The sequence below is a fragment of the Scyliorhinus canicula genome, chromosome 2, assembly GCF_902713615.1.
Source record: "Scyliorhinus canicula chromosome 2, sScyCan1.1, whole genome shotgun sequence".
NCBI classification, from domain to species: Eukaryota; Metazoa; Chordata; class Chondrichthyes; order Carcharhiniformes; family Scyliorhinidae; genus Scyliorhinus; species Scyliorhinus canicula.
Window position 1 is genome coordinate 270,898,129 of NC_052147.1, and position 19,785 is coordinate 270,917,913.

At 44.3% G+C, this 19,785-nt stretch overlaps 1 protein-coding gene across 1 annotated transcript in view; it reads left to right on the forward strand.

Moving 5' to 3' along the window:
* Nucleotides 1–19,785, forward strand: part of LOC119962140 (contactin-associated protein-like 5) — a 1,413,266-nt gene that overhangs the window by 128,544 nt on the left and 1,264,937 nt on the right. The window contains exon 2 of the mRNA XM_038790064.1: nt 17,537–17,647. Coding sequence (XP_038645992.1) covers nt 17,537–17,647 — 111 coding nt within the window. The remainder of the gene's footprint in view (nt 1–17,536; nt 17,648–19,785) is intronic.

The following is a 19,785-nucleotide window of genomic DNA, read 5'->3' on the forward strand; positions in this document are numbered from 1 at the left end:
TCCACTGAATGAAGTTTTAAAAAAGATAATCTGCCTGGAATAAATTATCTGTGACTTTAAAGTGGACATATGGTCCATCTCATTCAATGCCTCTGTGATTTCGGAATTTTCTCCAGTCACTTGTTTGATGTGCAAATCGCACAGGTAACAGCTGGGAGCAGGTTCTACATGGCATCACAGTTATATATTGCAACTCTAGCTTCATTCCAATAGAGGTTCACTAATTACTGTGTGGCATGCTCTATCGTTCGCATCTGAAATTGTTCTGTTAAATATTATGTTGGGGCTAAGTACTGTTAGGAAGGTCTTACGGCGCAGTTGTAGCATTCCTCTTGGTCGGAAGCTCTGGGTTTGAATCCAGATTGTCACGGAAGGTGCGTGTGTAACATGGCCAAACCGTTTGACCATCAGTCAGTAAACCCTTCCCGTACGACGGATGCCAGGCAGTAAAAGTGGGGGTGTTTCCTGGTCAGTCACACTGCAGAAGACAATGGCAAACCACTGCAAAGCTGTGGCAAGCATCGGCATGGATCAACCCAATGGAAAGCCCATGGTTGCCAAAAAGCCTCTTCGGGCCTGGTGATTGGAGTGGTAAGGTGCTTGATGGCCGGCATAGTTATGATGGGCCGAGAAGCCTATTTCTGTACTGTATGACCCCATGACTATCAACATCCTGGGGGTTATCAAGTGCTCGTCTCAATGCAGGATGAGGAAGTCCATCAAAAATCATTTCGAAATTAAACTCGCTACTGTAGATAGTACTTCAAACGAGACAGCAGAAAGTCAAAGTAAATTTCCACATTGGCAAGTGTAATCAAGGCTTATCTTGAATTTCCAATTCCATTATTTTATCAGGAGAAAAATGCATTTGATCATTGATAGGAGCCCTGCTTCCAGCTATGATTAGTCGGTGATGTTATCTGTTCTTACGGAAAGAATATTTCTGGTATTTACCGTCAAAGCAAGATATTTTCCGTGGCAAAATTATTTTTATAAAAAGCAGCAGAATCCAGCGTTTCAGTTAATATGCTTGTAAACGGATTGACTAGAATGGTAGGAGGAGCGCTGCAGTAAAAGGCAGAATTGAATTAATTTGTCTGTTTGAAATAAATGATCCTCTTGTATTGATTAAACCTATGGTAATTATTTTCCGACTGAATAAACTTGTCTCTGCTCATATTTGTTAATTGTCTGCTGGTGATTCTTTATTAATCTGCAGATATCCCCAGCATTTTATTGTCCTTAGTCAGTCGCAAAACCAGCGAGGTGATAGCTTACGGTCTATAGTCACTGAGATTGATTGAAAAGAGAAAGGAAGAAGATGAGATAGATGAAAATGTTTTTTTTTATTATTGCATGGGAGGTGAGGGTCAATGGTTCGGCCAGTGTGGTGATTTTCCCTTCAAGGGCAACACAACAGAGTAATGGTCACATGGTCTGTGCAACCTACCGGGACTGTAGAGTGTGGAATCACCCCATGGTGAGAGAGGTTCCGCGGCAAAGAGACATTTTGGGAGCTACCTACAGCCATGAAACTGCAGTACGAGTCTTATTAAAAATTAATTTTTGTGTTCGCTAATGAAGTCTGTAAAAGTGCATCCTTGCATCTGGCGATGAGGATATATTAGCTTGAAACTGTCTCAGGCCTGAAACTTGGCCAGGGAAAGAACTGAAAAAGGTGCACAAGTGTCGCAGGACGCACAAAATGGCATCTTTCACCAGTTAGGGCAGGAATCTACAGCCAACCATGGTGCCAAAATCACCGAAGCAGCCAGGAAGTGGGAAATAATTTCAGCCACCAACAAAGCAAAAGGTACAGAATAGGTAATCAGTCAGTAATGCTTAAAGTGGAATGTTAGCGATGTGGAGGTAACCGCACTCCTGAATAATGTTGGGTTCTGGAGGCTGTGTTTATTTTGTGACAATGGAGGATGGTTGATAAAGCAGTGCAGAGCTAAGTCAAGATTGCCAAGTAAGTGATCAATTAAGATGTTACAAGTATACAATGTGCAAGAGTCTATCACCCATGATTCTGGTATCGACTCTCTGTTTAATCAAAAATCAGACAACTCAGACCCTATTACTGTAACCCTCTGGGTAAATGGGAAGCCTCTTAAGATGGAAGTGGATGATGTGGTGTTCTTTGTGTTGCTTAATTCAGGATATTTGTTGTAGTGTTCACAAAATCTCTTGAACTTCAACAAAGCTATACATTTATTAACACTACTAATTTGGATTCGACACGTACTTCTAAATAATACACACTTGATTGTGAGCATATGAACTACACTCATCGACAACTAATTTTAGTACTGTTACAAACAATGATCTGCTCTTACTCACACGACCAATATTTCTCTCTGTTTCTAGCTAACTCCTGGACTGCTCTCTCCCCCAACAAGGCTTAGCATCAATGCCTTATATACTTGTCTCTGTAGCTCCCTCAAAAGGCTACTCTAGATATTTAATTGGCCCTTGCAGTTCTTACAGTTACAATAATACCACAGATGGGGAGGGGGGTGTTGACTTCTTTATTTCTACGTGAACCACAAGCTGTTTCTTATATTGACCGAATGACCACAGAACCAATATATTAGTTTGAAAGACAGTTTATTAACAAACACACTTGTTTCTGTATGCAATGATTCACGCGGCTACGCACTAAACTAGACCTAATAACTAAGATGACCTTTACTTAACTTCGGGGTGACCGTCTCTGTGTGGGAGATAAAGCCTTTATCTGTGTCCACGTGGGCCAGTTGGGAGTCTTCAGGTTCATCTCGGCTGGGCTCGTCCTTCAGGTGACGATCGCAGGTCCTTGAACTTGGCTGGTTGATATGCTGCAATTGGTCGAACACAGGCCGGTCCAAAATAAGCCGATCCCTAGTGCGCAGGGCTTCTTATCCTTCTCTTTCGCGCCCTTTTGGGCGGTCCTAACCCCAGATCCAATGGATCAATAGGGTTTCGATCACCCTCATTGATCCCTGGCCAATTAAGGGGCAGTTACCTCAGTGGCTGGGCGGATCCCAGCTGTTGTTTTCCCAGGCATGTAGGACTTTCCAAATAAGGGGAAGTGGCGCCGGTTAGTATGCTACTGTTGCCGTTCCTTGATTCGAGTTCTATTGTCCTGGGGGAAATGGTAATATACTTTTAATGGGTGCAAGTTTCGGTCAGGTCTGGCTTCTTTGCACAATACACAGAGGTGTGTACCTGTCTGTGTCCAAGTTGACCACAATTCCCATGGTCCTTTGCAGGTGGCCATTTTAGATGGCGACAGAGGGATAATGTGATGTCAGTGTGGAGGCGATTGCATTTTTGCGAGTTCTGGCTCGGCTCATGTTTTAATCTGTCTTTTTATCCGAGTGCACATTTTGAGTTTGTCTTTTCTGTGTCTTTGCAGTGCAAGTTTCTCGTCTTTGCAGTGCAATCATCAGGGCTCACTTCCAAGAGTTACAGGGCACTTTTATGGAAGGGATAGAAGCTCACGAGGAGGTTCTTGTAGTTGAGAGAACGCCTTCCCTGGTTGGGGCTCACCTCTGTGTTGTGGAGATCCTGCTACATGGCTTGTCATCAATTCTGAAGGATTCGGGGGAAGAAGGAGACCAAACAGGTTAAACCCCTAGGCAAGGCCCCTGACGAGAGGTGGGGTAAGAGTACCTAAATGCATTTAAAAATTGCTGCCATCTTTCGGTGACCTTGATCTGGAGGCTGGTGTATCGGATTCAATGGAGCACAACATATCCTGTCATTGAGGCCAGGGGTCTGTCAGGCCCACCGATCACTGGTCCTGTTTTGTCCTTTTCCAGATGGCTGAACCAGTCGAGTCATACCCCCCCCGGCTGGAGCCGAGGCTGTAAGCTGCCTGGGGGTTGGTGAGACGGCATGGCAGAAGTAATGATGTCTCGTGCTTCCATCGTCAGAATCATAGAATCCCTCCAATGCAGAAGGAGGCTATTTGGCCCAGCCTTTGTGCTGGGTGAACAATTGCTTTGGCAATCAGAACATCCTGAGCACATAGCCAGCCGAACGGAGTTGATTTTGGATGATCATGGGCTCAATTCTCGTGTTCTTAGCTCCTTCAATTTACTAGTCCAGTGACAATACCACAACTCTACTGCCTCCCCTATTGAACACAACCACAATCTTAACCTCTGGGCCCTGCATGTCCCCCACCCTGCTATTACTACCAAATCAAGGGATCAACCCTGGTTCAATGAAGAGTGTATGCCCGGAGCAACACCAGGCATTCATAACAATGAGGTGTCAACTTGGTGAAGCTACAATGTAGGACTACTTGTGTGCCAGACAACATAAACAGCAAGTAACAGACTGAGCGAAGCAATTTCACAACCATCAGATCACATCTAAGTTCTGCATTCCGGCCACATCCAGCAGTGATTAATAGTGGACAATTAAGCAACTGACTGGAGGAGGAGGCACCACAAATATCCGCACCTTCATGAAGCAATTTTTTATTATTTCAAGAGTGTCACACCTAGTGTATATGTTGGGAATACAGATGAACATTTTTATTTGGACGTTTAGAAGCCACTGATAAAATTCCTCCATTAGGGACCAATTACTGAGCAGTGGTACAGAGAGAGTTGCAGAAAACTATTCAGAGAATTGGGTGTGAAAAAAAGGAAGTCCATTGAAGGGATGATTCAAGTGGAGTTCGATAGTTGTAAAATAATGGGGAGAACGATTCTGAGCCCATCTTTCATTCACTAATGACCTGCGAGGAGGAATATCAAGTAAGATGCCTAAAGTTGCAGATAATTCAAAATTGTACGGGGTGCTAATAGAGTTGAAGAGGTAATTAGGTTGAAAAGGCTATTAGAAAGCTTGTTGCTTCGAGGGATGATTGGCAAATGACCTTCAACATGGATGACTATAGTGATTTGCATATTGAATCTGAGTATTAATTATAACTTTTTAAACCAAGGGTTACGTGGATAAATTGCGAGGGAAAAAAAACCTTGTGGAAAAGGATTGATTGGATTTCAGAAGATCATTGAAACTGTCCAATTAATGAAGATACATTGGGACAGTGCAGTAATGATTGGAGCAAGCTGTGGGCTTTTTGGGACAACTTATGGGATAGTTAGCTTTATAAATAATAAAGAAATATCAAAGCAAGGGAGCTATGCTAAACCTTAATAAATCACTGGCTCGATCTCTGTTCGAGTGCTGTGTCCAATTCTGGGCATCGCACTTTAGATGGTGTATTAACCCTTACGAGGCCGATGCGGACGGCCCGAATGATCTTCCCATGGGGCTTGTACAATATGAGCTTCCCCACTGATTGGTGAAGACCCGGTTTAGCTCAGTTGCTTGGCCAGCTGATTCATGATGCAGAGCGAGGCCAACAGTGCAGGTTCAATTCCCGTACCAGCTGAGTTTACCCATGAAGGCCCCGCCTTCCCAATCTCGCCCCTCACCTGAGGCGCGGTATTCCTCAAGGTAAATGACCGCCAGTCAGCTCTCCCCCTCAAAGGGGAAAGAAGCCGATGGTCACCAAGGACTGGAGACTTTACCTTTACCTCAAAATCAGGGTGTTGACAATGTAAGCAGGGGCAATTGTTTCCACTGGCAAGCGGGTTGGTAAGCAGAGGACTTAAAGTTAATTTAATTGATGAAAGTCCGGAGGGAATTGAGGGTTTGTTTTTTGTACAGCAGATTGTTAACATTGAAACGGGATTTGGATAATAGTTGAAAAGGAGAGAATAACTTTTAAAAGAAAAACATCAGGCACATTTACAGGGTTCCTACCAAGGGGAATACAGTCCTCTGGCAGAGTGTTTTGCATTCTTTGATTAATGCGGCGATGCTATAACCTGGGGCGTGAATACGAGTAGGGAACATGAAGCTCTTTGATTGATAACCTAACGCTCGGTGCCTGTAAAGCTGAAGTTCATAAAGTGCACGTGACTCCTATTATCTGAGCACTGAGGCTAGGGAACTTCTTTGTACCCATTTTACTTGTTTTTTTTCTGCCAATCCAGCAGCCTTTTATGATCATTTCTTCTGGAGCTAGCCCATAAATACTGACTTCAGGTACGGGCCTGACTTCAATTGTAACTTGACGGATTTGAGACTGTGACTCCTGGCTGGTTGGACACCAATCACTTAACTATTATGCCTACAAATTTCACTGAAAAGAATAAACAAAAACAGAAAATGATGGAAAGTTACAAAAGGTCCATCAATATCAAAGAGCAGAAAAGATGGATTGAATGTTTTGTGTTTGGGTCAGGATAAAAGAAACTACCTCTCAAACATAAATGAAATAGGGCCAATAAAAGGCGAGAAGGCCCCTCAAGTCTGTTCTACTAGCTCATGGCTGATCTTTGACCTCAAATGCAATTGAAGATTTCAAGGGAGAATTGGAGTATTGTCTGCAAAAGAAGAATGTGCAGGGCTACGGCGAGATGATAGGGCAATGACACAAGGTGAATTTCTCATTAGGGGAGCTTGCACACACACGGTGGTCCGAATCACATCCTTTGATACTGCGATGGCTCTGTGAACTCCATTTTACCTCACCTTGCACCTATCTCTTCATCTTCCTAGTCTGGATTTCAGTCTTGAATATACTTCGTGACTGAGTGTCCACTGCTCTTTGGGGTAGGGAATTACAAGGAACCACAATCCAAAGTACAAACAAAAATTATTCGTCCAAAATGGCTAACCCCTCTTGCTGAGATTTTCCAGCCCAGGGAAATGACCTGTCAACATTTACCCTGTCAATCTTTCTCGGATTAATTTCAGCGGAATTCTCCGTCGGCGGGATCCTCCAGTCTGCCGGCAGCACACCCACGGGTGGGGATTTCCCAATGGCGTGGTGTGGCCACAATGGGAAGGCTGCTGGTATGGGCGAGCCGCACAGGAAAATATGGCTGGCAGATCGGAGAATCCCGCCCATATGTGTTTCAATGAGATCACTCCTCATTCAGAAAGTTGGCCCAATCTACGTGTTCTTCCTTCATGGGGACATCCTCAAAAAGACTCCCAACAAATTTGTCAAACATGATTTCCCTTTCAGAAATCCATGATGACTCTGCCCAGTTTTACCATTCCTTTTCTATATGTCCAGTTATCACATCCTTAATAAAACATTCTAACATTTTCCCGACTACTGACGTCAAACTAACAGGTCTACAGATCTCCATTCTCCCTCTTCCTCCCTTCGTAAACAGCAGGGCTACACTTTCTGCTTTCCAGTTCGCTGGAATCTTTCCAGAATCTAAAGAATTTTGAAAGCTAACAACCACGAACGCATTTTGTGTAAAGGGTCAGACCCCATTCGGAGTATTGTGAGCGTTTTTGGGCTCCATATCTAAGGAAGGATGTGCTGGCCTTGGAAAGGGTCCAGAGGAGGTTCACAAGAATGATCCCTGGAATGAAGAACTTGTCGTATGAGGAAAGGTTGAGGACTTTGGGTCTGTACTCGTTGGAGTTTAGAAGAATGAGCGGGGATCTTATTGAAACTTACAGGATGCTGCGAGGCCTGGATAGAGTGGGCGTGGAGAGGATGTTTTCACTTGTAGGAAAATCTAGAACCAGAGGGCACAATCTCAGAGAGTGGTAAATCTGTGGAACTCTTTGCCGCAGAAGGCTGTGGAGGCCAAATCACTGAGTGTCTTTAAGACAGAGATAGATAGGTTCTTGATTAATAAGGGGATCAGGGGTTACGGGGAGAAGGCAGGAGAACGGGGATGAGCATTGCAGCTGAGTCCATGTTGCTTCTGAGATTTCTCTGTCATTGGAACACACGGAATGTGAAGAAAATATATGTTATAGGTGCTCGCAGTTTGACAACACTTCAAATGCATCACTTGCCAAGATGTTTATTTGAATTGTTCCGCGGGCGGCCTTCTTCTTGCCTGTTTTTGCGATCAGTTAGGGGCCATAAACATCGACAATGTTTGAAATCTCAGTTACCTACTCAGTGAATTAAACCACAAGTTTCCTAGGGCTGTTCACGCAGTATCTTCCAATCCCACCAGCGGCGCGTGGTGGATTCAATGGGAAATCCCATTGACAGGGGCGGGACTGGCAAATCCAGATGCCGGCCAATGACGGGCCCTCTCCCGCCACCAAGAAACACGCCGTGGAAGCCCAGAGAATCTTGCCCAAAGACTCCGCTTCCAATTCCTTTTGAGGAAGAGTTCCAGAGACTCACAGCCCCCTGAGAGAAACAAATTCTCCTCATCTCTGTCTTAAATAAGTGATCTCTTATTTTGAAATAGTGACGCCTAGCTCTAGGTTATCCGATAGGGGGAAACATTCTCTCCACATCCGCCCTGACAATACCCATCAGGATCTTAAGGTTTCGATCAAGTTGCCTCTTATGCTTTTAAACTCCGGTGGATAAAATCCTAACCTGCCCAACTTTTCCTCCAAAGACGATTCACCCATTCCTGGTATTAACCTCTGATTTTATGCAAAAGTCACCCTAACTTGCAACGACCACTCACCTCCCTGATGCTTCAATATCGTTACCTGAGACTGCAACCTACAGGATTCAGAAAGCTGCATTCCTTCCTCTAATAACCAGTAGAATTCTAGATCTTTTGCAGACTCCCGCCTCAACTCGGTAGGCCCTGCCTGTGGGTTCCTCCAAACCCCAGTCTCCTGGCGGCACCCAGCTACAAATGGGTCTCCGGGTTTCTCTGAGTGGCGAACTGCCTGAAGCAGGGAACGCGTGACCTTACACCACCTTCTCGGATCCCCAGGAAACCTTCTGCTTCCTAACTACACAGAACAGCTCCCAGGGCTGCGCTGTGAGTTGCAAACCACGCAATTTCCAAATTCAACCCTCAGCTGAAACAAATTGCTCGCAAGGCTCTTATGACCCTGGAGCCTGCTTACAGCAGCACCTTTACAGTATGGAGCCTCTTCCCTGCTAAAGAACACTCAGGTAAATTTAAATCAGAGAATGTTCTTCAGTTCCACCCATCTCTTTGATGAAATAGCCTGCTCTGGTTTATCCTCAAACTGTTCTCCAAGCCAATTATCTCTCCTTTACAATTCCTCCAGATAAGTAAGCCCACCTGCTGTTTTATGCTCCTTCTCTTCTACTCTGACTCCATTAAACAAGCACGGCTAATCTTCTGAACTGCCATTTTCTTTTTGGTGTTGTGGAGATCTCCATAGCCGAGCATTTTAGTTATCTTACCTTGTCTTCCCAGAACTAACGGTTACCTCAAAAATGTTAGCATGTTTCTTTGTTCTTTCGGAGATGTGCGAGGCACCTTTCTTACACAGAGGGTAGTGGGTGCCTGGAACTCGCTGCTGGAGGAGGTGGTGGAAGTAGAGACGATAGTGACATTGAAGGGGCATCTTTACAAATACACGAATAGGATGGGAATAGAGGGATAAGGACCCAGGAAGTGTAGAAGATTTTAGTTTAGACGGGCAACATGGTCGGCGCGGGCTTGGAGGGCCGAAGGGCCTGTTCCTGTGCTGTATTTTTCTTTGTTTTTTGTTTTTTGAACCATGGAGTAGCTATTTGCAGCAATGTTCAAATGAAAAAGTGAGTGGGTGGGTGGAGGGAAAATAATAATATTGTGGGTGGCTCGGTAGCACAGTGGTTAGCACTGTTGCTTCCCAGCTTCAGGGACCCGGGTTCGATTCCCGGCTTGGGTCACTGTCTGTGCGGAGTCTGCACATTCTCCCCATGCCTGCGTGGGTTTCCTCCGGGTGCTCCGGTTTCCTCCAACAAGTCCTGAAGGACGAGCTTGTTGGGTGAATTGGACATTCTGAAGTCTTCCTCTGTGGACCAAAACAGGCGCCAGAGTGTGGAGACTAGGGGATTTGCACAGTAAGTTCATTGCAGTGTTGATGTAAGCCTACTTCTGACAATAAAGATTATTATTATTATTATTACAAACTTTTAAAAGTTGATTGCTGCCTTTGCACTCTGCAGGTCTTCTTCTCCCCTGTATTAGAATGTCCCAAGCTTTGGCATGTGCACTTGTTGAAACGTTGTGAGCTGTTAGTCCCTCTGTTGTTAATTTTCTGCACTTCGGGAGACCAGGTGGGCTCATGGTCCAATCGGGGCCTGTTTTATTTTTGGACGTAAAGCAAGAGCGCTTCCGTTTGCTTCGATTGCCAAGAGCAGCAATTCTTTTTTTTAAACACTACAGGGACTTTTCCCTTTTGTTTGTTTTCTATTCTCTGAATGTTCTGTTTATTTTGAGCGTTTGACTCTGTCAGTCAGTCTTTACAGGTTTTTTGTTTTTCAAAACGCCGGCCTTTTTTTTGTTAACTGCAGCTCTCGTTCGGCTGCCCCCTGGATACTGAGACTTTGGACAACGACCTATTCTGGTTTGGGACAACATCTAGTTTCTTTGTATATTTGCTCGCCGTCTTGTGAAGTGTGGCACTCAGGGTCTTGCAGTTTTCAGCAGCGTTACTCACCTATTGTGTGACCTGAATAGTTTTGTTGCTCTGCGTCATGCAGGGGAGTTGCAATTGTTCTCCTGAGCTGCAGTCCAGCTTCAGTTCTTTACACCTTGACATAAATTGTTCTGCTTCATGTATTTAGCTGTCGCCTTTACAATGTTGACAAATGTGAGGTTATCCATTTTGGTAGGAATAACAACAAAAGGGATTATTATTTAAATGGCAAAATATTGAAACATGCTGCTGTGCAGAGAGCCCGGGTGTGCTAGTGCATCAGTTGCAAAAAGTTGGTTTGCAGGTGCAACAGGTGATTAAGAAGGCAAATGGAATTTTGTCCTTCATTGCTAGAGGGATGGAGTTTAAGACTAGAGAGGTTATGCTGCAATTGTATAAGGTGTTAGTGAGGCCACACCTGGGGTATTGTGTTCAGTTTTGGTCTCCTTACCTGAGAAAGGACGTACTGGCACTGGAGGGTGTGCAGAGGAGATTCACTAGGTTAATCCCAGAGCTGCAGGGGTTGGATTATGAGGAGAGGTTGAGTAGACTGGGACTGTACTCGTTGGAATTTAGAAGGATGCGGGGGGGGGGGATCTTATAGAAACATATAAAATTATGAAGGGAATAGATAGGATAGATGCGGGCAGGTTGTTTCCACTGGTGGGTGAAAGCAGAACGAGGGGGCATAGCCTCAAAATAAGGGGAAGTAGATTTAGGACTGAGTTGAGGAGGAACTACTTCACCCAAAGGGTTGTGAATCTATGGAACTCCTTGCCCAGTGAAGCAGTTGAGGCTCCTTCATTAAATGTTTTTAAGGTAAAGATAGATCATTTTTTGAAGAATAAAGGGATTAAGGGTTATGATGTTCGGGCCGGAAAGTGGAGCTGAGTCCACAAAAGATCAGCCATGATCTCATTGAATGGCGGAGCAGACTCAAGGGGCCAGATGGCCTACTCCTGCTCCTAGTTCTTATGTTCTTATGTTCTTATTCTTAGGGAAAGGCATAGTGGTATTGTCACAGTACTAGTAAACCAGAGACCCAGTGTAATTCTCTGGGGACCCAGGTTCAAATCGTGCCACTGCAAATTTTGAAATTTGAATTCAATAAAAATCCGGAATTAAAAGTCTAATAATGACAATGGAACCATTGTCGTAAAAACCCATCTGGCTCACTAATGTCCTTTCGGGAAGGAAATCAGCCATCTTTACCTGGTCTGGCCTATATTTGACTCCAGACCCACAGCAATATGGTTGACTCTTAACTGCCTCCACAAGGGCAATTAGGGATGGGCAATAAATGCTGCACAACCAGCGTCGCACGAACGAATTGGCCAACACTGCTGCATACCATGCTGTTAAAATGGTGCTGTTTGCTGGGACTATATGGTGCATTATGGGTTCCTTAGATCGCTCAATGAGGATAACTTGGGACTTGTACATTTAAACATGTACTGTTCATTGTAAACCGTTAACTCGTTACAGATCCAAGATATGGCCATGCACAGAGCTGTTGTCTCCATGCAGGTTGATTCCAGAGTTTTGCTTCCAGACTGTTGTCTCAGGGTCTGTTACCATGTGACTCCATGCATCATACTGTGGGGACTGCTGTTCCCCAGTCCCACATTAAACATTGCTATTTCTGGCATCTTTAAATCACAATGTAAACTCCACAGCATAGTCCAATGAAATGGACTAGGTTCAACATGGTTCAATTTAAATTTTTTATGGACAAAGAAACAGACAAGTTACAAAAAAAGGTTTTAGATTGGGGAGAGTCGATTTCCATAAAATAAGGCAGGATCTGGCCAAGGTAAAGACTGGAAAGAGTTGCTTGTGGGGAAACCCATAGAGGAGTAGTGGGGGATGTTCAAAGATGAAATAGGAGGGGACAAACACCAAAGAACAAAGAACAATCCAGCACAGGCACAGGCCCATCAGCCCTCCAAGCCTGTGCCGATCACGTGTCCTATCTCGACCAACCACCTGTGTAGTTCTTTAATCTGTCATGTGCCTGTCCAGGTAAGTCTTGAAGGTCGCTAATATAGCTGCCTCAACCACCTCACTTGGCAGTGCATTCCAGGCCACCACCACCCTCTGTGTAAAACTCTTCCCCCGCACATCTCCACTGAACCTTTACCCCCCTCAACTTGAACTTGTGCCCCCTTGCAATTGTCATATCCGCCCTGGGAAAAAGCCTCCGACTGTTCACCCTATCTATACCCCGAATAATTTGATAAACTTCTATCAGGTCGCCCCTCAGCCTCCGTCTCTCTAGGGAGAACAATCCCAGTTTATTCAATGTTTCTTCATAGCTAATATCCTCCATACCAGGCAACATCCTGGTAAACCTTTCCTGGACTCACTCCAAATCCTCCACGTCCTTCTGGTAGTACAGGCCCAATATGTTCCCTCTGGGATAATAGGAAGGTGTAACAGACCCAGAGAACCATGGATGGCCAGAGGCATTCAGGATATGATGAGAAAGACTATATGATGAGAGGCTTTTAACATTTATAAGGGGAGCAAGTGTACAGAGGCATTTGTGGAACACAGAAAGTGCAGAATGGAGCTTAAGAAATCTATTAGGAGAGCAAAAAAGGGATATGAGAAAATTCTGGCTGGTAAAAGTAGGGAAAATCCCAAGATATTCTATAAGTATACCAACGGAAAGAGGATAACCAGGGAAAGGATAGGGCCCAGTAAGGACCAAGGGAGAAATCTTTGTGTGGAACCAGAGGACATTGTGAGGTTGTTGAATGAATACCTAACATCTGCCTTCACCCAAGGGAATGAGGAGGTTGATATGGAACTTGGGAAGAGAGATTGTGATGTTTATAAGCATATAAAGTGGCAACGATTGCTGGGAGATTGGAGGACTGGGAAATCTTTAGGGGGCAACAGAAAGCTACTAAAAAAGCTATAAAGAAGAGTAAGATAGAGTATGAGAGTAAACTTGCTCAGAATATAAAAACAGACAGTAAAAGTTTTTACAAATATATAAGACAAAAAAGAGTGGCTAAGGTAAATATTGGTCCTTTAGAGGATGAGAAGGGAGTTTTAATAATGGGAGATGAGGAAATGGCTGAGGAACTGAACAGGTTTTTTGTGTCGGTCTTCACAGTGGAAGACACAAATAACATGCCAGCAACTGATAGAAATGAGGCTATGACAGATGAGGACCTTGAGAGGATTGTTATCACTAAGGAGGGAGTGATGGGCAAGCTAATGGGGCTAAAAGTAGACAAGTCTCCTGGCCCTGATGGAATGCATCCCAGAGTGCTAAAAGAGATGGCTAGGGAAATTGCAGATGCACTAGTGATAATTTACCGAAATTCACTAGACTCTGGGGTGGTCCCGGTGGATTGGAAATTAGCAAACGTGACGCCACTGTTTAAAAAAGGAGGTAGGCAGAAAGCAGGAAATTATAGGCCAGTGAGCTTAACTTCGGTAGTAGGGAAGATGCTGGAATCTATCATCAAGGAAGAAATTGCGAGGCATCTGGATAGAAATTGTCCCATTGGGCAGACGCAGCATGGGTTCGTTAAAGGCAGGTCATGCCTAACTAATTTAGTGGAATTTTTTGAGGACATTACCAGTGCAGTAGATAACGGGGAGCCGATGGATGTGGTATATCTGGATTTCCAGAAAGCCTTTGACAAGGTGCCACACAAAAGATTGCTGCATAAAATAAAGATGCATGGCATTAAAGGTAAAGTAGTAGCATGGATAGAGGATTGGTTAATTAATAGAAAGCAAAGAGTTGGGATAAATGGGTGTTTCTCTGGTTGGCAATCAGTAGCTAGTGGTGTCCCTCAGGGATCCGTGTTGGGCCCACAATTGTTCACAATTTACATAGATGATTTGGAGTTGGGGACCAAGGGCAATGTGTCCAAGTTTGCAGATGACACTAAGATGAGTGGTAAAGCGAAAAGTGCAGAGGATACTGGAAGTCTGCAGAGGGATTTGGATAGGTTAAGTGAATGGGCTCGGGTCTGGCAGATGGAATACAATGTTGACAAATGTGAGGTTATCCATTTTGGTAGGAATAACAGCAAACGGGATTATTATTTAAACGATAAAATATTAAAGCATGCCGCTGTTCAGAGAGACTTGGGTGTGCCAGTGCATGAGTCACAGAAGGTTGGTTTACAAGTGCAACAGGTGATTAAGAAGGCAAATGGAATTTTGTCCTTCATTGTTAGAGGGATGGAGTTTAAGACTAGGGAGGTTATGTTGCAATTGTATAAGGTGTTAGTGCGGCCACACCTGGAGTATTGTGTTCAGTTTTGGTCTCCTTACTTGAGAAAGGACGTACTGGCGCTGGAGGGTGTGCAGAGGAGATTCACTAGGTTAATCCCAGAGCTGAAGGGGTTGGATTATGAGGAGAGGTTGAGTAGACTGGGACTGTACTCATTGGAATTTAGAAGGATGAGGGGGGATCTTATAGAAACATTTAAAATTATGAAAGGAATAGATAGGATAGATGCGGGCAGGTTGTTTCCACTGGCGGGTGACAGCAGAACTAGGGGACATAGCCTCAAAATAAGGGGAAGTAGATTTAGGACTGAGTTTAGGAGGAACTTCTTCACCCAAAAGGTTGTGAATCTATGGAATTCCTTGCCCAGTGAAGCAGTTGAGTCTCCTTCATTACATGTTTTTAAGGTAAAGATAGATAGTTTTTTGAAGAATAAAGGGATTAAGGGTTATGGTGTTCGGGCCGGAAAGTGGAGCTGAGTCCACAAAAGATCAGCCATGATCTAATTGAATGGCGGAGCAGGCTCGAGGGGCCAGATGGCCTACTCCTGCTCCTAGTTCTTGTGTTCTTGTGTTCTTGAGCAAATTGCCATAGGGAGTGACAGGTATTGGAGGTATTGGCGGGCTTAAAAGTAGAAAAATCTCCAGGTCCGGATGAATTGTGTCCCAGGTGGGAGGCAAGCAAGGAGATTGCCTGGGCTCGGATCCAAATTTATAATTAATCTCTGGCCACGCGGGAGGTACTAGAGTACTGGAAAACAGCTAATCTGGTCCCACTATTTAAGAAAAGTTGTAGAGACCAGCCAGGGAACTACAGGCCAGTGAGTCTCATGTCAGTGGTTGGGAAACTACTGGAGAAGATTTTGAAGGAGAGAATATATCTCCACTGGAAAAGGCAAGGTTTAATCAGGGATAGTCAACATGGCTTTGTCAGAGGGAGGTCCTGCCTAACAAATTTGATTGAATTTTTTGAACATGTAACCAAGGGTATTTGTGTATAGATGAGGGTAGTGCAGTTGATGTAGTTTACATGGATTTCTGCAAAGTCTTTGGCAAGGTCCCACATGGGAGACTTATTAAGAAGGCAAATACACAAGGGATACAGGGTGATTTGATAAGGTGGATTCATAATTGGCTTAGCGGAAAGAGACAGAGGATAATGATAGACGGCTGCTTTTGTGTCTGGAAGCCAGTCAGTGACCAGAGGCGTACCGCAGGAACCATGCTGGACTCCTTATTGTTTGTATAATTGTATGGGGGGGGGGGGGTGGTTGGCGGTAGAATCAGTAAGTTTCCAGATGACACAAAGATTGGCCGGGTGGTTAACAATGAAGTAAAGTGTCTTGGGTTACAGGAAGATATAGACGGGATGGTCAAATGGGCGGATAAGTGGTAGATACAATTTAACCCTGAAAAGTGTGAGGTGATGCACTTTGGTAGGAGTTATTTAACAAGGAAGTATACTGTGAAAGATCTGACCCTGGGAAGTTCCAAAGAACAAAGGGACCTTGACGTGTTTGTCTATAGATCTCTAAAGGTCGAAGGGCAGTTTAATAGGGTGGTGAAAAGGTCATTGGGACACTCGCTTTTATTCATTGGGGCATAGATTACAAAAGCAGGGAGGTCATGATGGAGCAGTACAGAACATTGGTGAGGCGAGAGCTGGAGTACTATGTGCAATTCTGGTCGCCACATTATAGGAAGGATGTAATTGCATTGGAGAGGGTGCAGAGAAGATTCATCAGAATGTTGCCTGGGATGGAACATTTAAGTTATAAAGAGAGGTTGGATAGGCTTGGGTTGTTTTCTCTGGAGCAGAGAAGACGGACGGCGACCTGATCGAGGTGTACTAGATCATGAGGAGCAGGGACAGGATGGATAAGGTGCAGCTGTTCCCCTTAGTTGACGGGTCAGTTACGAGGGGACACAAGTTCAAAGTGAGGGTTGGGAGGTTTCGGGGAAATTTGAGGAAAAATGTTTTTACCCAGAGAGGTGGTGATGGTCTGGAACACACTGCCTGGGAAGGTGGTAGAGGCAGGATGCCTCACGTCCTTCAAAACGTACCTGGATGAGTACTTGGCATGCCATAACATTCAAGGCTATGGACCAAATGCTGGCAAGTGGGATTAGGTGGGCAGCTCAGGGCTTTTCATGCATCGGTGCAGACTCGATGGGCCAAAGGGCCTCTTTTGCACTGCAGTATTCTGTGATTCTATGAAATATTATTTGGATTGTTTGAAAGGAATGCAGGGTTGAAAAATATGTTCAGTTGTGAAGAGAAATATTAACGTTAAATATTAACTTGTCTTAGTTTAAACAACTCTCCATGCCTGAGGCTCTTTCTATATCTGTGACTCCTCCAGCCCTACAATTTTCTGGTGTCTATCTCTCTGTTCTTCTAGTTATGGTCTTGCATATTCGCGATCTCAATCACTCCACCCCAGTAGCCATCTTTTTAGCTAAGGGGGGAGTCCCCCTCCAACCTAGGTTCCTTCACCCCTCTCCTCCTTTAAGGAACTCTTCGCAAACTGCTATTTTCACCTTTTATATTATTTTATTATGTGGCTCAAAGACAAATGTTTGCTTGATAAATTTTGTTCGACAATGAGATGCCTTGGAGCATTTTAGTAGATCACCGAGTTGTTGTTTGGCTTGTGGAATCGTTTGTTTTGGACTCCAACATCTGCCGCGGGGCAAGGTACCTTTGAACTTGAAAAAAAAGATATCCATTCCTTCTGCACAAGGCTGCAGGATGGGAGCTGGGCAGGCTTTAAAATGTGTGGGGATTAAAGTCTTCATTTGGAATTGATTGTGTACAGGTACAGTGCCGCGCCATCTCACTGATTTTAAGCATGTTGTTTCTTTCATCCTGCAGATAATTGCGACAATCACCTTGTGTCTGGCTTGCCTCAATCAGCGTTCCGTTCCTCTTCCGCACTATCTGGCAGTCACAGTCCAGGCTTTGCAAAGCTGAACAGAAGGGATGGTAAGACACAAGCTTTCCGTTGATGATTGAGCAGATTATTCAGTCGCAGTGTGTTCACGCATTACAAATGCAAATGAAAACGCACAAGTAGGTTATATTTTTACTGGTGAGGAAATATCTGTCCACAGAATAGATGGACCAGCATACATCAAGTTGCCAGATGCCATGTGCTGATATTTACAGTTATCTTGCTGCGCTTGTCAAAAGCTGTGGTAATGGTTCGTTCCCCAAGGTACAATATGCCCTAGATTAACAATGATGTATAACTGGTTATAGCTTTTTCAAACTGATGGCAGAGTGCAGTTCATCAAAGAGGTATTATCCTGAAACCCAATGGTTATTGCAAGTGGCAAGCTTGCAAACCGTCTTGAAGTGTTTTTCTGGTGTTGTACCTCCAACTGCTGCACTAAGGCATCACAGTTTGATAATAGGTATCTTACCGGCAGAGTTCCCGTGGCATTGCCTTCTAGTCCAAAGGTGGGGGGGGGGGGGGGGGGGGGGGGCGAGGCGGGGGAGAGACTGAAGTGGGGTCGAGGTGAGTTGCAGAACTACCATTGACAAAAATTGGAGAGATGCGTTCAGCAATCGGGAAGTAAGTATTATTTGACTGGTTTGTGGAAAACAAACATTTTTTAACAAAACTGTTGCATATAGAATCCCCACTTTTATAAGTGTTGTTGTTTTTACTTAAGTAAGAATTTTTTTTTGTTTTGATACTAGTTGTCTTATGTTGTGCTGCCAATCTTTCGCTTTTACTCGACCGGGAAGCCAACTCTTGGCCGTGCTTTCTGAATCCCAATCGTGTTCTCAGTTAAGATGAATTCTGGCAGCTATGTACTGAGCAACAACGATTTATATTTCTATAGTATCCTAAATGTAAACAATTAAGGCATGTCATGGGTATGACATTGTGGGAAATGTTCAGATTACAAAGGGTTAATGTTGTATCATAATTAACCACTAGATGGAGCTAGATGCAGAACTATATAAAGCACTGACTTACAGGCTTCTGGGAGAAGGCGGGAGAGGAGAGCATTGGAGCAATGAGAGAGATCAGAGTACAGTTATAGACAGAGTGTAGAGACCAGTGTTAGTTAGATTGTTGATTTCTAGATTATTGTTTACTGTAGGAGTAGGTGGCCGAGCTTTAATAAGTAGTGTAAATAAATGTTAGCTTTGTTAATGAACTTAGCTTCTGTGGTCTTTGTGAACACTACAACATCCATCCTGAGAACAAGAATCACAAAGAACACCACAACGGGAACATTATAAAACAAATATGATGCCAAGGAGATGTTACGCCAGATGACCAAAAGTGGTCTCATAGATAGGCTCTAAAGAGTTTCTGAAAGCGAGAAAGGAACTCTCCAAAGCCCCTTCGGCAGCATCTTCCAAACCCAGAACAGCTACCATCTAGAAAGACGAGGGCAGCAGACAGATGGGAACCTGGAAGTTCCCCTCCAAGCCACTCAGCATTCTGACTTGGAAGTATATCGCCGTTCCTTCACTGTCACTGGGTCAAAATCCTAGAACTCCCTCCCGAATGAACAATAAAAAGAAAGATGGAGATATTTGGGAGGGAATTCCAAAGCTTAGGGCCTATGCCATTGAACGTGTGGCCACCAATGGTGGTGTGATGAACATCAAGGATGCCAAGCCAAAATTAGATGAGCACAGATACCTCAAAGGATAATGTTTGGACTGTGTAAGTTACCTTGATGAGTCTGTGTTGCTGATGGTTATACCTGACAGTGACGGGGTCTAAAAGCTCAGGGAGCCTGAGAAAAAAGTTAAACAACATTTAATAAGCCAACATAAGTTAAAGGCTGCAATGAGGCTTTCAGCTCATCGGGCCAAGAAGTGCTGATCCCAGTACTAGGCTGACTTTCATCGGGCAAATTTATGAGCCCCTTCTAGATGGTACTCAGCTAACGAGCAGGAGAGATTGTATTCCACTAGTCCCATGAGGCAATCAATTGAGGTGTCCCCATGGGTCTTGTGAGAGTTATTAGATAGGGGTATGGTCATTATATTACTGAACGAGTAATCCAGGAAGGAAAACTACCATCCTTACCCAGCCTGGTCTTTATGTGACTCAAGACCCACAGAAATGCGTTTGACTCTTACCTGCCCTCTGA